Source organism: Oncorhynchus kisutch, linkage group LG13 (assembly GCF_002021735.2).
Source record: "Oncorhynchus kisutch isolate 150728-3 linkage group LG13, Okis_V2, whole genome shotgun sequence".
In the NCBI taxonomy this organism is placed as follows: Eukaryota; Metazoa; Chordata; class Actinopteri; order Salmoniformes; family Salmonidae; genus Oncorhynchus; species Oncorhynchus kisutch.
In genome coordinates, this window is record NC_034186.2 from 17,239,321 (window position 1) to 17,262,472 (window position 23,152).

General features: G+C 44.0%; 2 protein-coding genes across 3 annotated transcripts in view; one reads left to right on the top strand and one right to left on the bottom strand.

The window, feature by feature from the left end:
* Nucleotides 1–1,184: 1,184 nt before the first annotated feature.
* cyldl (cylindromatosis (turban tumor syndrome), like) lies at nt 1,185–17,604 on the bottom strand. 2 transcript variants are annotated; one of them, XM_020499449.2, is made up of 16 exons: nt 17,485–17,604; nt 14,653–15,095; nt 14,225–14,536; nt 14,060–14,123; nt 13,787–13,962; nt 13,444–13,588; nt 13,075–13,213; nt 7,816–7,926; nt 7,603–7,694; nt 7,404–7,467; nt 6,197–6,329; nt 5,830–5,938; nt 5,605–5,723; nt 5,179–5,404; nt 3,929–4,133; nt 1,185–1,485 (listed from the first exon to the last, which is right to left on the bottom strand). In XM_020499449.2, the coding sequence occupies exons 2-15, from the start codon at nt 15,091–15,093 to the stop codon at nt 3,949–3,951; spliced, it is 2,316 nt and encodes a 771-aa protein (XP_020355038.1). In that variant the 5' UTR covers nt 15,094–15,095; nt 17,485–17,604; the 3' UTR covers nt 1,185–1,485; nt 3,929–3,948. The 2 variants fall into 2 exon arrangements, with proteins under 2 accessions (XP_020355038.1, XP_031641560.1); XM_031785700.1 differs by lacking the exon at nt 17,485–17,604 and adding an exon at nt 16,936–17,320.
* Nucleotides 17,605–17,677: 73 nt separating this feature from the next.
* zc3h3 (zinc finger CCCH-type containing 3) overlaps nt 17,678–23,152 on the top strand; it is an 85,570-nt gene continuing 80,095 nt past the window's right edge. Inside the window, exons 1-3 of the mRNA XM_031785699.1 lie at nt 17,678–17,883; nt 18,180–19,755; nt 19,985–20,187. Coding sequence (XP_031641559.1) covers nt 17,841–17,883; nt 18,180–19,755; nt 19,985–20,187 — 1,822 coding nt within the window. The 5' untranslated portion in view covers nt 17,678–17,840. The remainder of the gene's footprint in view (nt 17,884–18,179; nt 19,756–19,984; nt 20,188–23,152) is intronic.

Below are 23,152 nucleotides of genomic sequence, written 5' to 3' on the forward strand. Positions count from 1 at the left end.
TCAGAACTCAATAGCATCAGAGGGTTCATTCACCTACTGTACTAACTACTTGCTCAGGGTCAGCCACATCCAGTGGTATAAAAAGTACCCAAATGTCATACTTGAGTAAAAGTAAAGATACCTTAATAGAAAATGACTCATGTAAAAGTGAAAAGTCACACAGTAAAATCCTACTTGAGTAAAAGTAAAAACATATTTGGTTTTAAATATACTTATACAGCAAAAGTAAATGTAATTGCTAAAATATTCTTAAGTATCAAAAGTAAAAGTATTAATCATTTAAAATTCCTTATATTAAGCAAACCAGACGGCATGACTTTCTTGTTTAAATTTACGGATAGCCAGGGGTACACTCCAACATTCAGACATCATTTACAAACAAAGCATGTGTTTAGTGAGTCCGCAAGATCAGAGGCAGTAGGGATGACCAGGAAGTTCTCTTTAAGTGCGTGAATTAGACCATTTTCCAGTCCTGCTAAGCATTCAAAATGTAACGAATACTTTTGGGTAGAAAGTACAATGTTTTCTTTAGGAATGTATTGGAGAAAAAGTAAAAGTTGTCAAAAATATAAATAGTCAAGTAAAAAACTACTTAATTAGTACTCTAAAGTATTTTTACACCACTGACCAGGGTCAGGACCCATCATGTGATCAGTCTGAATTGGGCACAGAAAACAATTTTCAGGTCAGGAATTGAGGATTTGAGTGCAAATGCTGTCCTGTTTGTTCTGAAGGTTGGGGGGTGGGGGAGAGTTTGCATGTGCCCTACGAAGATAAATGCTGCCAACTAATAGACAAGTCTATCAAAGTTTACCAAGATAGGAAAAGAGAGAATGCAAGGAAATAGGAAGTACATAGAAGAAGCCAGTGCAGTCAGAAGAGTTACAAAAAAAGAAGAATTCTTTCATTTTGCACCATAATGACCTCAGAGTAGAAAAGGGGGAAGTTAGAAAATTGGCAATTTCATATAAATTGGCTCTATAAATGTCAAAGAGATGTGATTTTCTGCACATCAATACCTGCCTTGTGTAAGCCCAGATGTATCCCAAATCACACCCCATTCCCTACAGTATGTAGTGCTCTGGTCAAAAGTAGTGCACTTTATACGAAACAGGGTGCCATTTGGGATGTAGCCCAGTCGTACGCCAGAGGCTCACCTCAGAATAACCTTTTGAGCACAGAGATATAACAAACATGTTTATTATTTCATATAGATTGAGGCTAAATAGTATGCTGCTCCTGTGTTAATGCTTATCAGATCAAATGATCTCCTTAGTTAACCCACTTCCTAAAGAAAAGTGCTCCAACATCCTTCCAAAAGCAATGCCCCCGCCCCCCAGCCTCTGTCCCTACCTCTAAGTGATTCTATCTCTCTCTCTGACCCTCTCTCATCTCCCTCTGATCACATTAGGAATATGAAGTGGTGAGAAGATGTTATCACTGTTGATTTATTCAGCTTTGAGGCACTCCCTTTTCTGCCCGATGCTAAGTGAAAGATGGAAAAGAGAAAAGGGATGAGAGAGAATAATTCTGTGCCCATTCAGATAGTGAAAGGGACAGTGGCCTACAAACATACAAGTAAGGACATACTTGCACTAACACACTTGTATATACTGTAGCATTTCATAGCGTACACATGCAAATATTCAATTTCATTCCTTTTAGCCTTTTTTGTAAATATTACAATAATCAGAAAACCTCAGGGAAATAATTCTAAGATATGCATAGCTACCAATACGAAGGCATAGTGCTAAAAATTATAGTAAAACAACAACAAATAGAGTCAGTAAAGTGCAAATAATCACATTGTCAAGTTCTTAAAGACAGTCAGGGGTAAATATTAAGATAGCTTCCTATACATTCCAACTTCCAAGTATTACATTTACAATTATACAAATGATTGTATAAACAGCATAACCTCCCCTGGAATAGTAATGTCAAAAAAAGAATCAAGTCTAACATTCTACATCCAAAACAAGTCACCCAGTGCAAATAAAAACAAACACAAAGAGGTCAAAAGTCATCTAACTGGCCAGTTGAAACCCTCCTTTCCCTATCTGATCAGTAGTCCTATCCATTAACCCTGGATCCCCATGATATTGCACAGTATAATAAAAGTACAGAGGGGTGAGGTACACATTTATTTGAAAAACATTGGAATTCTTGACTTTGATAAGGCACTTTATCAGAAAGTACAAATCATGATATATTTTCTGATTATTTGGATGCATTTACAAGAGGAAAAGGGCACTAATTCACCCCAAGACTTTTTACATAAAGTGAACATATCTTTGGCTTTTAGAAGGCCTATGGAAGTCATACGTTTCCATTTTTTTATATATATATCACCAGTCAAAAGTTTGGACACACCTACTCATTCAAGGGTTTTTCTTTATTTTTTACAATGTTCTATACTGTAGAATAATAGTGAAGACATCAAAACTATGAAATAACACATATGGAATCATGTAGTAAAAAAAAAAGTGTTAACAAATCTAAATATATTTGACATTCTTCAACGTAGCCACCCTTTGCCTTGATGACAGCTTTGCACAATCTTGGCATTCTCTCAACCAGCATTATGAGGTAGCCACCTGGAATGCATTTCAATTAACAGCTGTTAAAAGTTCATTTGTGGAATTTCTTTCCCTCTTAATGCGTTTGAGCCAGTCAGTTGTGTTGTGACAAGGTAGGGGTGGTATACAGAAGATAATACTATTTGGTAAAAGACCAAGTCCATATTATGGCAAGAACAGCTCAAATAAGCAAAGAGAAATGACAGTCCATCATGACATGAAGGTCAGTCAATGTGGAAAATGTCAAGAACTTTGAAAGTTTCTTCAAGTGCAGTCGCAAAAACCGTCAAGCGCTATGATGAAACTGGCTCTCATGAGGACCGCCACAGGGAGCTCATTAGAGTTAACAGCACCTCAGATTGCAGCCCAAATAAATGCTTCACAGAGTTCAAGTAACAGACACATCTCAACATCAACTGTTCAGAGGAGACTACGTGACTCAGGCCATCATGGTCGAATTACTGCAAAGAAACCACTACTAAAGGACACAAATAATAAGAAGAGACTTGCTCAGGCCAAGAAACATAAGCAATGAACATTAAACCAGTGGAAATCTGTCCTTTGGTTTGATGAGTCCAAATTTGAGATTTTTGATTCCAACCGCCGTGTCTTTGTGAGACGCAGAGTAGGTGAATAGATGATCTCCGCATGTGTGGTTCCCACCGTGGAGGAGGTGTGATGGTGCTTTGCTGGTGATACTGTCTGTGATTTATTTAGAATTCAAGGCACACTTAACCAGCATGGCTACCACATCATTCTGCAGCGATACGCCATCCCATCTGGTTTGCGCTTAGTGGGACTATCATTTGTTTTTCAACAGGACAATAACCCAACACACTTCCAGGCTGTGTAAGGGATATTTGACCAAGAAGGAGAATGATGAGTGCTGCATCAGATGACCTGGCCTCCACAATCACCTGACCTCAAACCAATTGAGATGGTTTGGGATGAGTTGGACCGAGTGAGGGAAAAGCAGGGAACTCCTTTAAGACTGTTGGAAAAGCATTCCAGGTGAATGCTTTCATCAAGGCAAAGGGTGGCTACTTTGAAGAATCTAAAATATATATATATTTTTTTTTTTGGGTTACTACACTTTTTTGGTTACTACATGATTCCATGTGTTATTTTATTGTCTTCACTATTACTCTACAATGTAGAACATAAAAAATAAAAACCCTTGAATGAGTAGGTTTGTCCAAACACATATATATCACACACACACACATCACAAGGCACTATAACATTTGGGCCATTTGGACAGTATAAGCAGTGAACAGAGGTCCCATCCATTTTTACTTACAGACAAGTAGTACAATAGTTGTACAACGCTCAAATTTGAGGTGTGGAATTACCCATGTGGTCCCGCCTTCTGTCAGCGGTAGAGGCTGATGCTGGTACTCTGGTACAGGTACATGTAGGCATCACAGAACAGACGCTTAGCCACACCCTTCATGTCCCTAGGCACCTGGTTGGCCAGCTCGGCGGGTGACATGACCAGGTACATGCCAACCTCTGGACATGCCTCCACCTGGGGAATGTTGAAGCCATCCCTCTCTCCTGAAACACACACAGAAAGAGAGAGAAAGACAGAGAATGAGACAGAGAATGAGAGAGAGAGAATGAGACAGAGACAGAGAATGAGACAGAGAATGAGAGAATGGGACAGAGAGAGAGAGAGAAAATGAGAGAGAGAGAGAAAATGAGACAGAGACAGAGTATGAGAGACAGAGAATGAGACAGAGAGAGAGAATGAGAGAGAGAATGAGACAGAGAATGAGAGAGAGAGAATGAGACAGAGAATGAGACAGAAAGAGAGAGAGAATGAGAGAGAGAATGAGACAGAGAATGAGAGAGAGAGAATGAGACAGAGAATGAGACAGAAAGAGAGAGAGAGAGAGAGAAAATGAGACAGAGAGAGTATGAGAGAGAGAGAATGAGACAGAGAGAGAGAGAATGAGAGACAGAGAATGAGACAGAGAATGAGACAGAGAGAGAGAATGAGAGACAGAGAATGAGACAGAGAGAGAGAATGAGAGAGAGAAATGTTAATTTTTATTGTTTATTTCACTTTTGTATATTATCTACCTCACTTGCTTTGGCAATGTTAACACATTTCCCATGCCAATAAAGCCCCTTGAATTGAATTGATAATGAGACAGAGAGATAGAATGAGACAGAGAGAGAGAATGAGACAGAGAGAGAATGAGACAGAGAATAAGACAAAGTCAGAGAATGAGACAGAGACAGAATGAGACAGAAAATGAGACAGAGAATGAGACAAAGACAGAGAATGAGACAGAGAGAGAGAATGAAAGAGAATGAGAGAGAATAAGACAAAGACAGAATGAGACAAAGACAGAATGAGACAGAGAATGAGACAGAGAATGAGACCAAGACAGAGAAAATTCAAACCCACTGTTGGTGTCTGAAAACATTACTAGCCGTCAAATCCTTGCTTCCGCCATCCTTGTTTCCTCTATTCCTCTCAATGCGTATTGGAGGAAAGGACCCAAGGTGCTTCCTTCTGACCTCCAATGAGGTTTGAAAGGAATGGAGGAAACAAGGATGGTTTTCAGCCACAGCATATTCCACACAACCTCACCATGTCTGTCAGCCATGCTGTCAAAGAAGATCCAGTCTGTGCTGTTTGGTCCATGTTTGATGAAGGAGACATAGTGACTGGTCTCTATGCACAGCACTGCAAACAGCTCCAGTCTCTCTCTGGGTGGGGCAGGGGGCGGGGGTCGGAGGGTAGTGGGGGCAGGGTAACCCTCAGGGAGCTGCAGGGGGGAGGGGCTGTGGGACAGCCGCTCGGGGTGAGAGTGCACCTGGAGAAGGAGACAGAGGTGCAGAATCACTACTCCTAATCAAATAGAGTAATTCTTTGGGATTCAAAGTGATTTGTAGATCACTGATTCTGTGTACTCCGACTGCAATGTAGTATGTTCTCATACACGTATAATGACACACAACACTATGACAGGTACACACACAGAGTGGAGTGTGCCAGTCTGTCCTTACGCCCTACCTGAGAGGAGCAGGTCCTGCAGAACACTTTAAATCCTGTCCTGCTGAAGACTGGGTCTCTGAAGCAGTCCACACACTCCTCATATGCCAGCTGACCACACAACACACACTGCTGGGGACCTGAACACACACCACGTCACATCTCTGCACAGATATATGGTGTATCCTTGAGTGGCAATGTGTGTGTGTGTGTGTGTGTGTGTGGTGTGTGTGGTGTGTGAACTACCTTCAGAGAGGAGGTCAGTAATGTCCAGCTCCAGTGAAGGGATAATCTTCTGAAACATCTTGAACTTCTTCCCAAAGCGAGGCATCTGGAGGATCAGACAAGACGGCACCTAGAAGGAGAGGAAGAGACATACAGTCACTACACAACCACTGACTACAGTAGACTACCAATCTGGAGACCGTTGTATAGTCTAGTAGTCATAAACACACATTAGTTCAGTTGTAGCAGAATACTTATCAAACAGCGCCATCTACAGGAATTTCAGATAAATGAGAACGAGCATAGTGAGCGAGCACTGTGCACCTACACAAACCCACCCACCCACACACACCAACCCACCCACACAAACCCACCCACACACCCCTACCTCTGCCAGTTTGAGTCCTGCGCTGTGGAAGGAGTGTTCCAGCAGGTGTTGGACAGTAGGCAGAACCAGGCTGTGGTTGTTATCCAGGAAGATTTGATAACAGTAACTGTCCTGGACCTTTCCCCCTGCTGACCTGGAGACAACAGGTCTGGTCTTTAGATGTCTTTATAACCAGGTCTAGTCTTTAGATTTCTTTATTAACAGGTCTAGTCTTTTAGATGTCTTTATAACCAGGTCTAGTCTTTAGATTTCTTTATAACCAGGTCTAGTCTTTAGATGTCTTTATAATCAGGTCTAGTCTTTAGATGTCTTTATAACCAGGTCTAGTCTTTAGATGTCTTTATAACCAGGTCTAGTCTTTAGATGTCTTTATTAACAGGTCTAGTCTTTAGATGTCTTTATAAACAGGTGTAGTCTTTAGATTTCTTTATTAACAGGTCTAGTCTTTAGATTTCTTTATAACCAGGTCTAGTCTTTTAGATTTCTTTATAACCAGGTCTAGTCTTTTAGTTTTCTTTATTAACAGGTCTAGTCTTTAGATTTCTTTATTAACAGGTCTAGTCTTTAGATTTCTTTATAAACAGGTGTAGTCTTTAGATTTCTTTATTAACAGGTCTAGTCTTTAGATTTCTTTATTAACAGGTCTAGTCTTTAGATTTCTTTATTAACAGGTCTAGTCTTTTAGATTTCTTTATAAACAGGTGTAGTCTTTAGATTTATTTATTAACAGGTCTAGTCTTTAGATTTCTTTATTAACAGGTCTAGTCTTTAGATTTCTTTATTAACAGGTCTAGTCTTTTAGATTTCTTTATTAACAGGTCTAGTCTTTAGATTTCTTTATAAACAGGTCTAGTCTTTAGATTTCTTTATAAACAGGTCTAGTCTTTAGATTTCTTTATAAACAGGTCTAGTCTTTAGATTTCTTTATAAACAGGTCTAGTCTTTTAGATTTCTTTATTAACAGGTCTAGTCTTTTAGATTTCTTTATTAGCAGGTCTAGTCTTTTAGATTTCTTTATTAGCAGGTCTAGTCTTTTAGATTTCTTTATTAACAGGTCTAGTCTTTTAGATTTCTTTATAAACAGGTGTAGTCTTTAGATTTCTTTATAACCAGGTCAAGTCTGGTAATCAAGTATGTATTACATTGGTGTAGTGCAAAGCTACATTACAATTCAAATAGAACATAGATTAGAGTAAGGTATTCTTACAGTTTGAGGAGAGGATCCAGACAGAAAATATGGTGCATAATGAGGGTAAGAAACTCTTCTGGATCTGAACAAGAACAAGAACACAACCACACACAGACACACTCAGTCCTTTCAGAAATCACCCTATTAAGTCTAGTTCATTTACAGTTGCGACTGTCCTGTTAGAAAGCCTATAGCAGTAAGGCAGATGTTTGTTCACCTTTCTCCTCTGTGGTGAATGTGTGGCAGTATCCAAGCTCCTGCAGCTGCTGACGAAGCTTCATAATGTGTCTCCCTTCCACAAAACCTTCACTGCACGTAGACATCAATACACACATGCACCACATGTATTAGCACCCCCAAGCCTACAATTACTACACCTCCTAAGCACACACACACACACACACACACACACACACACACACTGGCTGACCTGCGGAGCGGGTTGACGATGTCATGTAGCAGGGTACTCTGGATGGGGGCATCCCTAGGCTCTGTTGACTTAAACAGCAGGGAGTCCAATACTGAGGAACAGGAGAACAGACTGGAGAGAGAGAGAGATATAGAGAGAGTGAGAGAGACAGACAGAGAGCGAGAGAGCGAGACAGAGCGAGTGAGAGAGCGAGACAGAGCGAAAGCGAGACAGAGAGAGACAGAGAGCGAGACAGAGAGAGACAGAGACAAAGAAAGAGAGAGAGACAGAGCAAGTGAGAGAGACAGAGAGCGAGACAGTGCAAGTGAGAGAGACAGAGAGCGAGACAGTGCGAGTGAGAGAGACAGAGAGCAAGACAGAGAGCAAGAGAGAGCGAGAGAGAGCGCGAGACAGAGAGTGAGAGAGACACTTCACCAAAGAAATCGGTAATACAGACATTGTCATCCTGCAAGAAACCTGGTATAGAGGAGATGGACCCACTGGTTGCCCTCTAGGTTACAGAGAGCTGGTAGTCCCATCCACCAAACTACCAGGTGTGAAACAGGGAAGGGACTCAGGGGGTATGCTAATTTGGTATAGAGCAGACCTAACTCACTCCATTAAATTAATCAAAACAGGAACATTCTACATTTGGCTAGAAATTCAAAAAGAAATTATCCTAACAGAGAAAAATGTCCTCCTGTGTGCTACCTATATCCCCCCACTAGAATCCCCATATTTTAATGAAGACAGCTTCTCCATCCTGGAGGGGGAAATCAATCATTTCCAGGCCCAGGGACATGTACTAGTCTGTGGCGACCTAAATGCCAGAACCGGACAAGAACCTGACACCCTCAGCACACAGGGGGACAAACACCTGCCTGGAGGTGACAGCATTCCCTCCAACATATGCCCCCCTAGGCACAACTATGACAACATAACCAACAAAAACGGGTCACAACTCCTGCAGCTCTGTCGCACGCTGGGTATGAACATAGTCAACGGTAGGCTTCGAGGGGACTCCTATGGTAGGTACACCTATAGCTCATCTCTTGGCAGTAGTACTGTAGACTACTTTATCACTGACCTCAACCCAGAGTCTCTCAGAGCGTTCACAGTCAGCCCACTGACACCCCTATCAGACCACAGCAAAATCACAGTCTACTTAAACAGAGCAATACTCAATCATGAGGCATCAAAGCCAAAGGAACTGAGTAACATTAAGAAATGCTATAGATGGAAGGAATGCAGTTTGGAAACCTACCAAAAAACAATTAGGCAACAACAAATTCAATCCCTTTTAGACAATTTCCTGGGTAAAACGTTCCACTGTAATAGTGAAGGTGTAAACTTGGCAGTAGAAAATCTTAACAGTATATTTGACCTCTCAGCTTCCCTATCAAATCTAAAAATCACAAATAGAAAACCGAAGAAAATTAACAATAATGACAAATGGTTTGATGAAGAATGCAAAAATCTAAGAAAGAAATTGAGAAACCTGTCTAACTAAAAACATAGAGACCCGGAAAACCTGAGTCTACGCCTTCACTATGGTGAATCACTAAAACAATACAGAAATACACTACGGAAAAAGAAGGAACAGCACGTCAGAAATCAGCTCAATGCAATTGAAGAATCCATAGACTCTAACCACTTCTGGGAAAATTGGAAAACACTAAACAAACAACAACACAAAGAATTATCTATCCAAAATGGAGATGTATGGGTAAACCACTTCTCCAATCTTTTTGGCTCTATAACAAAGAATAAAGAGCAAAAACATATACATGATCAAACACAGATCTTAGAATCAACTATTAAAGACTACCAGAACCCACTGGATTCTCCAATTACATTGAAAGAGTTACAGGACAAAATAAAAACCCTCCAACCCAAAAAGGCCTGTGGTGTTGATGGTATCCTCAATGAAATGATCAAATATACAGACAACAAATTCCAATTGGTTATACTAAAACTCTTTAACATCATACTTAGCTCTGGCATCTTCCCCAATATTTGGAACCAAGGACTGATCACCCCAATCCACAAAAGTGGAGACAAATTTGACCCCAATAACTACCGTGGAATATGTGTCAACAGTAACCTTGGGAAAATCCTCTGCATTATTATTAACAGCAGACTCGTACATTTCCTTAATGAAAACAATGTACTGAGCAAATGTCAAATTGGCTTTTTACCAAATTACCGTACAACAGACCATGTATTTACCCTGCACACCCTAATTGACAACCAAACAAACCAAAACAAAGGCAAAGTCTTCTCATGCTTTGTTGATTTCAAAAAAGCCTTCGACTCAATCTGGCATGAGGGTCTGCTATACAAACTGATGGAAAGTGGTGTTGGGGGTAAAACATACGACATTATAAAATCCATGTACACAAACAACAAGTGTGTGGTTAAAATTGGCAAAAAACACACACATTTCTTCACACAGGGTCGTGGGGTTAGACAGGGATGCAGCTTAAGCCCCACCCTCTTCAACATATATATCAACGAATTGGCGCGGGCACTAGAAAAGTCTGCAGCACCCGGCCTCCCCCTGCTAGAATCCGAAGTCAAATGTCTGCTGTTTGCTGATGATCTGGTGCTTCTGTCACCAACCAAGGAGGGCCTACAGCAGCACCTAGATCTTATGCACAGATTGTGTTCCAAAAAAGGTCCAGTCACCAGGACCACAAATACAAATTCCATCTAGACACTGTTGCCCTAGAGCACACAAAATCCAGAAAAGAGCTGCTAAATTCTACAACCACCTAAAAGGAAGCGATTCACAAACCTTTCATAACAAAGCCATCACCTACAGAGAGATGAACCTGGAGAAGAGTCCCCTAAGCAAGCTGGTCCTGGGGCTCTGTTCACAAACACAAACACACACTACAGAGCCCCAAGACAGCAGCACAATTAGACCCAACCAAATCATGAGAAAACATAAAGATAACTACTTAACACATTGGAAAGAATTAACAAAAAAACAGAGCAAACTAGAATGCTATTTGGCCCTACACAGAGAGTACACAGCGGCAGAATACCTGACCACTGTGACTGACCCAAAATTAAGGAAAGCCTTGACTATGTACAGACTCAGTGAGCATAGCCTTGCTATTGAGAAAGGCTGCCGTAGGCAGACATGGCTCTCAAGAGAAGACAGGCTATGTGCTCACTGCCCACAAAATGAGGTGGAAACTGAGCTGCACTTCCTAACCTCCTGCCCAATGTATGACCATATTAAAGAGACATATTTCCCTCAGATTACACAGATCCACAAAGAATTCGAAAACAAATCCAATTTTGAAAAACTCCCATATCTACTGGGTGAAATTCCACAGTGTGCCATCACAGCAGCAAGATTTGTGACCTGTTGCCACGAGAAAAGGGCAACCAGTGAAGAACAAACACCATTGTAAATACAACCCATATTTATGCTTATTTATTTTATCTTGTGTCCTTTAGCCATTTGTACATTGTTAGAACACTGTATATATATATAATATGACATTTGTAATGTCTTTACTGTTTTGAAACTTCTGTATGTGTAATGTTTACTGTTAATTTTTGTTGTTTTTCACTTTATATATTCACTTTGTATGTTGTCTACCTCACTTGCTTTGGCAATGTTAACACATGTTTCCCATGCCAATAAAGCCCTTGAATTGAATTGAATTGAGAGACAGAGCGAGAGAGAGAGCGAGTGAGACAGAGCGAGTGAGACAGAGCGAATGAGAGAGCGAGAGAGAGATAGAGCGAGAGAGAGACCGAGTGAGACAGAGCGAGTGAGACAGAGCGAATGAGAGAGCGAGAGAGAGATAGAGCGAGAGAGAGACAGAGCGAGTGAGACAGAGCGAGTGAGACAGAGCGAGCGAGACAGAGCGAGCGAGAGCAAGTGAGAGAGAGAGAGAGAGCGAATGAGACAGAGCGAGTGAGACAGAGTGAATGAGAGACAGAGTGAGCGAGACAGAGCGAGTGAGACAGAGGGAGAGAGACAGAGCGAGTGAGACAGAGCGAGAGAGCGAGAGTGAGACAGAAAGAGTGAGACAGAAAGAGTGAGACAGAAAGAGTGAGACAGAAAGAGTGAGACAGAGAGAGAGTGAGACAGAGCGAGAGTGAGACAGAGTGAGACAGACAGAGCGAGAGAGACAGAGCGAGAGTGAGACAGAGCGAGACAGAGAGAGTGAGACAGAGCGAGACAGAGCGAGTGAGACAGAGCGAGACAGAGCGAGAGAGACAGAGCGAGAGAGAGACAGAGCGAGAGTGAGACAGAGCGAGAGTGAGTGAGCGAGAGAGAGCGAGTGAGACAGAGCGAGTGAGACAGAGCGAGTGAGACAGAGCGAGAGAGACAGAGCGAGAGAGACAGAGCGAGAGTGAGACAGAAAGAGTGAGACAGAGAGAGTGAGACAGAGCGAGTGAGACAGAGCGAGTGAGACAGAGCGAGAGAGACAGAGCGAGAGAGACAGAGCGAGAGAGACAGAGCGAGAGTGAGACAGAAAGAGTGAGACAGAGAGAGTGAGACAGAGCGAGTGAGACAGAGCGAGTGAGACAGAGTGAGTGAGACAGAAAGAGTGAGACAGAGAGAGTGAGACAGAGCGAGTGAGACAGAGCGAGTGAGACAGAGCGAGTGAGACAGAGTGAGTGAGACAGAGCGAGTGAGACAGAGCGAGAGTGAGACAGAGAGAGTGAGACAGAAAGCGAGTGAGACAGAGCGAGAGAGAGACAGAGCGAGAGAGAGACAGAGCGAGAGAGAGACAGAGCGAGTGAGTGAGAGAGAGCGAGTGAGTCAGAGCGAGTGAGTCAGAGCGAGAGCGAGAGAGAGACAGAAAGAGAGAGACAGAGCGAGTGAGAGAGAGACAGAGCGAGTGAGAGAGACAGAGAGAGAGAGACAGAGCGAGTGAGAGAGAGAGACAGAGCGTATGAGAGACAGAGCGAGTGAGAGCGAGTGAGAGCGAGTGAGAGCGAGTGAGAGAGAGCGAGCGAGAGAGACAGAGCGAGAGAGACAGAGCGAGAGAGACAGAGCGAGAGAGAGAGAGCGAGTGAGACAGAGCGAGTGAGACAGAGCGAGAGAGACAGAGCGAGAGAGACAGAGCGAGAGTGAGAGAGCGAGAGTGAGACAGAGCGAGAGTGAGACAGAGCGAGTGTGAGACAGAGCGAGAGTGAAACAGAGCGAGAGTGTGTTTTATAGGAGAAAGGGAGGAGCTGTTAGTGTGCCTATCATTTAATTTCCTCTTTATAAACAATATATATTGTCATCATCTTCATCATATTCACCTGAAGAGGGCCGAGTCCATGTAGCAAGAGTTTATATGGCCCTGGATCCCCTTCATTCGACCAATCAGCATCCTCTCGACCTGGTCAGAGGCGATGGGGGAGGAGGGGAGCGCCCCAGGGCTGCGCAACGCCTGTCTCTCTGAGTGAGTACAAAACACACATGTGAAAGAGTTCTAGTCACACACAGACCAAACCTGGGTACAAATACTATTTGAAATCCTTGAGTCTGCCTGGGGTGCCTAATGGGCAGTTTTTGCAGTTGTGGGAATTGGTTAATTAAGTCAGGCAAGCTCAACCAAGCAAACAAAAAAATGCTTGTTATGTGATTGGCTGTAATGATCTTTGTTTACAAGAGGCAGTTTCTTTCACCTTGAAGGACATTGGCTGATGCCCCCTGGAAGCGGGAGTCAGGCCGGCAGGATAGAAGCTTGACGAAGAGACCTTGTCTAGGAAGACATCTGAAGAACCGATGGTCTTTAAAGGTACCATTACTAACCCCAGTGTACCCATCCTCCTAGAGGGAGTGACAGAGACATAGAGAGAGAGACAGGGAGACAGGGACATAGAGACAGACAGAGAGAGAGAGACAGAGAGCGAGTGAAGAGTAGTTGACGTTTGAGATTAAACAGAACAATGAATTGCTCTCCAGCCCAAGACAGGGTCCATGCAGTGCATCATGTGAACATTAGAGGCCAGTGTTGAGACAGTGTACCAGCTCCAGTCCAGCGTAGGTTCCTTTCTGCCCAGGCAAAGTGCCTATCCAGCGGATGGTTCCATAGCCAGGTCCTATAGCCAGAGTCACCTCCACTAGAGAGTCAACACCAAGCCCCAAGGGGTGAACCTCCTCCATAGACATAACGGCCTTATCAGTCTCCATAGGCTCAGGCTCTGCGTTCAACACAAAAACCCAAACAATGGCATCAAAAAATATATTTGCGCACGGTTTATTACAATTATGCTCAGACAGACACACAAACACACACACCCTGTTGAAGCAGTTCCCCTTTGATGACGCTGTCCAGCGGTAGGGTGATCTTCTCATCCCGGTCCTGCAAACACAGGAAACACACCCGTCACATCCCAAAAGCCAAATACTCCCCTGCTATAGGCCACATCTCACAGCTCTATCGGCCAATCATTCTGCACTCACAGTAGAGATGATGACTAAGGTCCTGCCGTCCTTCTCCTCCAGATCCATCACCATCCCATGGAGGATGTCCTCGTCCATGAAGAAGGTGACTCTGTCTCCGGTGGAGAGGGGCTGATGGTGGGCCTGTTGGGACGACGGTTGCGCGGCCAGCTGGGCTGCTGGAAAGGTCAGACACTTGGACACCAATTTGGGTTTGGAAAACATGGGTTTCACTCTGGAAAATGGAGCAAAAATCCCACAGTCTTTCTTGCAGGGGAATAGGGTTTTTGACAGATATGTCCCATCTGATGGTCCCTTTCCTTTGTCTTCTCCCTATGAGGAATTCAGAGGACATATGAATAACCCGGTAGATATCCATGTGATATGTAGAATAACACATTTCCAACAGAATAATACATGTATGAACATACACAATTTGCAAATGCTACCTGTAGTTCGATGCCAAAGAAGGTTCCTACGATGGGGTCTGTGGACTTTGGCTCTGTCAACCTTCCGACGTACCGTACAATTCCCTGCAGCCACTTCCCATCCAACTCCACAGTGACAGGTGTATCCTTAGTTAAACCCAGGGCTGTAGCCAAAGCATCCCTCTCTAAATACCACTTCAGTCTCTCGGAGTCGTCTCCTAGGGCTTGCAGCAGCTCTGCCTCCTTAGCAGTCACTGATTTTAGGTGGTTTACCTTCAGGAACCTGTCATAACTGGAGCCCATACAGAAGACAGGCAATTCCTGCAGACATTCAGATCTGCTAAGCCTTGACATGTACATGCTCTCCTGGATGTAACAGATGTGGCCAGCATTGATGAGCAACGTGGGTAACCCAGGTTTCTCTATGATGATGTAGTACATCTTCACATCACATGTGTCCATGGCTGATGCAGGGAAGAAATAGGGTTTGAATAGAAATGGCCATAACATGTGAAGATGTATATTTTGTTTTTAATGACTGTACAAGGCATAGGATGTTCCGCATGCTGTTACACACAGATACAGCACACACGCACACACACACACACACACCACACACACACACACACACACACACACACACACACACAGTGCATTCATAAAGTATTCAGATCCCTTCACTTTTTCCATATTTTGTTAAGTTACAGCCTTATAATAAAATGTATTACATGTGTTCCTCTTCAATATACACACAATACCCCATAATGACAAAACGAAAACAGAAATACCTCATTTGCATAAGTATTCAGACCCTTTGCTATGAGACTCCAAATGAAGACTGGATGCATCCTGTGTCACGCCTGCTCCCGCTCCCCCTCTCTGGTGCTCAAGGGCGCCGAGCTGCCAATCATTACGCGCATCAGCGCTCATTGGACTCTGTCAATTTGTTGATTGCCCTGTCTAGATCTTTCTGTTTCTCAGTTTGTTCCCCGTGTCAGCATTATTGTTGTTTCTGTTTTCCCTGTCCAGATCCATGTTCGGTTTCATGTTGTTTATTAAATGTCCCTGTACTTGCTTCTCGTCTCCCAGCGTCTGTCCTCACATCCTGTTTCCAGTGATCATCCTTGGGATGTTTCTACAACTGGATTGGAGTCCACCTGTTGTAAATTCAGTTGATTGGACATGATTTGGAAAGGCACACGCATGTCTATATATAAGGTCCTACAGTTGACAGTGCATGTCAGAGAAAAAAACAAGCCATGAGGCTGAAGGAATTGTCTGTAGATCACCGAAACAGGATTGTGTCGAGGCACAGATCTGGAGAAGGGTACCAAAAAATGTCTGCAGCATTGAAGATCCCCAAGAACACAGTGGCCTCCATCATTCTTAAATGGAAGAAGTTTGGAACCACCAAGACTCTTCCTAGAGCTGGCTGCCCGGCCAAACTGAACAGTCGGGGGAGAAGGGCCTAGGCACTTTGACAGAGCGCCAGAGTTCCTCTGTGGAGATAGGAGAAGGTTCCAGAGGGACAACCATCTCTGCAGCACTCCACCAATCAGGACTTTATGGTAGAGTGGCAAGACGGAAGCCACTCCTCAGTAAAAGGTACATGACAGCCTGCTTGGAATTTGCCATTGTGCTGTGGGGATGTTTTTCAGTGGCAGGAACTGGGAGACTAGTCAGGATCAAGGGAAAGATTAACAGAGCAATCTGAAAACCTGCTCCAGAGCACTCAGGACCTCAGACTGGGGTGAAGGTTCACCTTCCAACAGGACAACGAACCTAAGCACACAGCCAAGACAACACAGGAGTGACTTCGGGACGAGTTTCTGAATGTCCTTGAGTGGCCCAGCCAGAGCCCAGAGTTGAACACGATCTAACATCTCTGGGGACCTGAAAATAGCTGTGCAGCGACACTCCCCATCCAATCTGACAGAGCTTGAGGAAATCTTCAGAGAAGAATGGGGGAAACTCCCCAAATACAGGTGTGCCAAGCTTGTAGCTTCATACCCAAGAAGACTCGAGACTGTAATCACTGCCAAAGGTGCTTCAACAAAGTACAGAGTAAAGGTTCTGAACACTTATGTAAATGTCATATTTATGTTGTTGATTTTTTTATATGCATTTGCAAAACATTTCTAAAAACCAGTTTTTGCTTCATCATTATGAGGTATTGTGAGTAGATTGAGGGGGAGATAAAACATTGAGAATAAGGCTGTAACGTAACAATGTGGAAAAGGGAAGGGGTCTGAATACTTTCCGAATGCACTGTACTTATATAAACACATACGTAAACTTACTCACACCACAGAAAGTCCATTATAACACCAGCATTAGACCACACGTAGAAAGTCCATTATAACACCAGCATTAGACCACACGTAGAGAGTCCATTATAACACCAGCATTAGACCACACGTAGAGAGTCCATTATAACACCAGCATTAGACCACACGTAGAGAGTCCATTATAACACCAGCATTAGACCACACGTAGAGAGTCCATTATAACACCAGCATTAGACCACACGTAGAGAGTCCATTATAACACCAGCATTAGACCACACGTAGAGAGTCCATTATAACACCAGCATTAGACCACACGTAGAGAGTCCATTATAACACCAGCATTAGACCACACGTAGAGAGTCCATTATAACACCAGCATTAGACCACACGTAGAAAGTGAAAGCCAGCTGCCAACTGCGACTTCTGAGCAAAGTGCAAGCCAACTTCGATCGCAGCTATTTATTTCCTCCATTGCATTGAGCAATAACTATCAGTCCAATTACTACAAGCTGTATGTTCAGTCATATGCTGTACTATAGATACAATTTTAGTCAATATTGTTTACCTTGTAAGTTGTAATGTAAATCTTCTTACGAGAGTAGGCAAGATTTGTTCGGTATCTAGCGAGTCACTTCACTTCCTCTTTCGTTTCACTGTTGTGTCTTCATATGCTCCGTTCATAACAACTGGGAACTCGGAAAAATACGAGACAAAAATCATCACGCCAGTGATCTTTGGGTCCGAAAGCCGTAGCTCTGGAAAGAGGCCAGAGTTCCCGAGTTGAAATTCCAAGTTTGATGACCGTTCAAATCGAATTTCCAAAGTCGGAGATAGTTTTTTCCGAGTTCCCAGTTGTTTTGAACGCGGCAATACACATATTCGTGGCGCTACATGATGACGATTTGAGCTTCGGACGTAAACATGGAGAGAGACGCGCTGAAAAGGCAAATCGATCTGTTGCAAAGTAAGTTGGTGGTTTACAGTACAGTGAACATATCTGGTGTATTATATTTAATAACTAGCTGATACTGAACTATTCAATTTGAGACTTATGAATGCTGTGTTGTCTTTGCGAACCAATACGTTATCTGTTTATGCCTAGCTAGCTGGCTATCGCTAGCAGGCGCGTAGGTTACTAACTATATTATTGCCTATACATCTGGACGACCGAACGTAGAGGCTAGCTAGATTCACACAGGAGGTAACTTGAATTTACCACATTTGCCAGCTACCTCTTAACCTCGTTCTGTCATCTAACAGGTCTCATCAACAACCACAAGAGTGTCCATGGTGATGTCCCTTCTACTTCTGGCCGGCAGTGGCACCCAGCGAGGCCACCGCCACGAGGCAGGGGTCACAGCTCATCTTTCATCCCCACATTCCCCTCCCGGAGTGGGCCTTACCCCCCCCAGTCCGCGGAACACTGGAGGAAGACCTACTCCCTCAATAACAAGAGCAGCTCAGCCCAGCAAAGTAGACCTACTATACAGACTGCCAAGCACCCTTTAGAGCAGCCGTTAGTTTCTGCAGAACCCAACTCCTCTACTGGCTTGCTGTCCCTTAATGCTAGAGGCACCTCACAGCTCAGCCACAGCAATAACCTGGCTAGAAGAGAGAAGGATAGAACAAAATATGCTACGTCTGGGGATCTAACAGGGCCAAGGGGCCAGCAGTATGCACTCACAGGGGGAGTGAGAAGAACTGTGACAGGCAGTGGAGCCACAGCTATAGAGTCAGAGACTGAATCAGGCAGAAGGAGAACAGGACCTGGGGGTGACGCTTGGCTGGGACTCTCTGGGCTAACAGGGCCTGGACCTCCAGACGACCAGCAGAGAGAGACTAAATATGAGTTTCAGCCCACCATTGAAGAGAAGGGCATGGGACTGCCTGTGAAAGCCACTGCCCCTGGAGAAAATAATACAGAATTGACAAGTGTCCCTGTCTCAGACAAATCTACTGTTACTACCACCATGGTCCAGAGCACTGCTCAGCTGCATATCAGACCTCGTCACTCTGAGAAAACCAGCACAGGAGGTAAACATACTGTCAAGGCAACCACCGGCAACCTCATCCCTAGCGATACGGACCCACCTCTACTTCTTTCACCCCCTCTCTCTGCCTCCCCTAGTGCCCTACAAGGACCCCAACTAAGTCCCATGTCCAATTCCACACCAGCCCAGCCCCAGACAACATCCTCTCCCCAGAGACACTCCAAGTTCACTTGGGTGAACCGCCATCAGCCAGGAGGAGCTGGGCCCAGCCAGGCCAGAACAGAGGCCCAGCCCCCAGACAAACTCATCACCTCTTCCCCCATCCCAGTCTCCCATCCTGGGCTCCCTAGTAGAAGAGCCTCTGCCCCTATCAAGAAGGTTCCCCGTAGGCTCAGTCTATCCATCGCAGTCCCTAAGACCACCAAGTACACCTGGGTGTCGTCTTCTGCAAGTGGCCAGGCCAGGCTGTCCCGGAAGCCCCTATCACCCAAAGCCCTGGCTCTGCCTCAGAGAGCTTCAGAGAAGGGAAAGGGGGAATCCAAGAAACCCAAATCCCCAAGTCTTTTAGCCAAGCAGCGTAAGGCAGCAGGTGCCTCCACCTCCCTCAGTAGTCTCTACCGCTGGAAGGCAGGGTCTGGAGGAGGGGGGCAGACTGGTACAGGAGGAGGGATAGGGGCCCGACGTGGGTCTGTGTTTCGTTGGACCTCGGAGAAAGAGAACGGGGCCAAGGGGGTGTCCAGTGTCCCTCTATCTGTAACTCAACGCATAATAGTGCCCCCCTCCTCCTCCCCTGTAGGGTTCAAACTCAGGAGTAGGATGAAGATTATCAGGAAGTCGGCTAGCAGGTGAGAAAGAGGAGGATTAAGGGAAGCCAGAGATGTCTTTACTTGTATCACACCTATTCTCTTACGTCTGGTAATGCATGTTGGAATATGTCTCTTTTTTTATCCTGATTTTGTATCTGTGAACATGTAATATTGCCTTTGGCCAAATCTATATTTTTCTGAATGTTTTCACACACACACCACACACACCTACCTGTCTCTGACACATACCTTGTGCTGTGTGTTGCAGTGAGTCTGGATCCGAGCGGAGGTCCAGCCCAGCAGACATGACCCTGAACAGCCGCTACTCTCTCCACCGACGGACACACAGCCCGGTTCGGACACACACCCCGGTCTGGAGCCCGGGAGGTGTGAAGAGGACCATGTCCCGTGAACTGGTCTCGTTCGGCAGACACAAGCTACGACGTCTCTCCCCCAGCCCCTCCAGGACAGGTAGAAAGACAGCACTTTATTTGACATTTTATTTAACCAGGAAAAATAAATAAGATCTTACTAATTACGTCCTGGCAAACACTAGGGAATACGGAGGTAAACATGATCCATCCTATTAGGCCAAGAGGTGTTTCTGGTCAATTTAAAACTCTGACCCCTGTTATATCAACTGTACCTCTGAAATAAATGGAGGAATTCATGGAATTTCTATCCATTTTAAACTTAAGACACCGTCAAATTTCCACTGGTAGTGAGAGTAAATCATATAGAGGTCCAATTAGATAAATAGTTTGTTTACTATAATTTTCCTTCTACTCGGGACTCAGGAGGTCTAGCTAATTAATTCAGCTAGTTGCGAGTGATGTTCTCTTTTTTATTTAATTTCACCTTTATTTAACTAGGACAAGTCAGTTAAGAACAAATTCCTATTTTCAATGACAGCCTAGGAACAGTGGTTAACTGCCTTGTTCAGGGGCAGAACGACAGATTTGTACCTTGTCAGCTCGGGGATTTGAACTTGCAACCTTTCGGTTACTAGTCCAACACTCTAACCACTAGGCTACTCTGACGAATTCACTTAATGAAAATATCCTCCGTGGAGAATGACATTACATGGACAGTACTGTGGATCCAGTCTATCTAATAGCTCTATGGTTTAGTGACTCATTTTAGGACACTGTTGGACATTTGCACTCTTGCCAGTGCTTTGATTGGGCCAATTTTATTCCCCACTGTCCCCTCTCTCCAATAGGGGTCAGCATTCCTCTCTATGAGAGGCCTATGGAGAGCTGCTGTGATCTGTGTGTGTGTGTGTGTGTAGGGGGTAGGAAGGGGTGGTAATTGATTACCCAATTGAGCTGTGATAGTGGGTAATTTGCAGTGGGTGAAGGTGGGGAAGAGGCTGCTGCTATCAAGTCCTGGCACCACCACCACTCTCCTCTCCCCCCAGCCAGCCCACTAGATAAAAAGCAGCTAATGCATAATTATCCTTTTGCAAATTGGATTGTTTTAACGAACTAGAGAATATAGACCTAACCTGATGGAATGCAATCTGTGTTTTTACAACCCTCGGCCCCTCCTCCCTTCCTTCCTTCCTTCCACCCTTCCATTCTCTTCATCCCTCTCATGCCCATCTCAGTGTAATCGCCCCCAGTCAATGGAGTCGAGCAGACATTAAAAAAGCCATCACTATTAACATTAGGCTTTATTCATCCTGATGGCTGGCTGTCTGGCACTCTCTCCATAGCTCACTCTCTCTGCTTCTCTCTCTTTTCTCTCTCTTCATTCACCCTCCTCCTCTCCCCCTCTCACACAAATTATCTGTCCTCAATTGCTTTCCTACTGTCTAATTCTTCTCTTGTCTCGTTCTGTCTCTGACCCCCCCCCCCCGTCTCTCTCCATCCAGTCATTCTTTCTCCTAGTTCTGTGCTTTATCGTCCTCTGTAAGTGTAGAGATGTAGCTGGCCTGAAGCAGGACTTATATTGTTTGTTTCTCAGTGATGGAGGGAAGGATAAATAGAGGAAAGAATGTTGCGATAGAAGAAGATGGAACGAGGGAGAGAGATAGAAAGTAGCCGTCTGTGCTGCAGATAAGAGCCTCTAATAAAGAGCAAATTGAATTACTAATGATGTGGACCAGTCTTACAGTACTGATGACCACACACACACTGTTATTTTTCTTAATTTCCTCTTCACTGAGTTCTCTCTTTCTCGGTGGTAGTGCAGGTGTTTATTTGGTTGCCCGGTTATCTGCAGTTTAATTTAAAGAGAGCATAAACCTAAGTGAGCAGTTAAGGCTGTAATGAATCCTGGGGATGGGGGGGGTGAGAGCCCAGATAACCTAATAAACGACAGGAACGGACAGAACACAGAAAGGAGGAGGGTGGAGGAGTGCTGAGCCATGCGGGTTCAGGCCCTATGTGACGGATCTCTCTCCTAGTTCTCTCCCTCCCTCCATCCATCTCTATTTCAGCCTCTCCATCTGTCTTTGTTGGTCTCTTTGTGAATGTTTATCTATGTCTCTGTGTAATGTAGGTGTAGCCTATTATAATCACATTGTTTGCTCTGTTATTTCTCTGAATCTTAAAGGGAAACTACAGAATGTAGATGCACGTAATTTGTAAAATACACTGGTATGGTGCTGGAGATATTGAATATGAGGTTGAAAAGTGGTGGATTTCCCCTTTAACATACAGGTGTATGATCTTAATTTGATCACCATGTTGTTGCAGGAATTGTCCTGTAGAGCAGGAATTGCAAACTAGCAGTGCATTTGAGGTTTAAAAAGGCTTCTGAAGTTTGTAGTTTCCACTAGGGCTATCCCTGACAAAACAAAATCTTAGTCAACCCAGCGTCGTCTGTTCTTTCAACAAATCGATGGGTCAAAATGTTAATTTGTATTTTTCCCTATATCGACACACCCTATATGTTTTCATAAAATCAACTATATGTAGGCTACTGAGCTTGTCTGATGCTTTAAGCACACAGTGATTCAATAATTAAGACTCACAAATGACTTTGGGGGGGGGGGGGGGGGGGGATAGTCTGGCCAGAAGAAGAACCTGTCCCTGTCTCTCCTCCAGCTACTGCTGGTCATAGATTCTGTCATGAAGCTCCTGAAGTTACCGGTAGGTAATAGGCTGCACCAGGGGTTGTCAACCTTTTCCATTTGGAGTGACAATTTATCCTACTATTTCTACCGATCTGTGTGCCAGTTCTGATTTTCATTTCATTTAGAATAAAGCCTTCGTATCTCAAAATCATTATAATGTGGTTAATCATGATTCTTAAACTAACTTCTATTGCTTCTATGTAAAAATAGCCTACATAAAGCCAACAAAAAAAAATATTGCAGGTAGAAAATATCCTAATTTAAAAGGCATTCTATAGATCACATTGGCTACACATGGCCTGTCTGCAAGGAACTTAAAACATTGTATCAACTATTAACTTGGTCTGGCCTGAA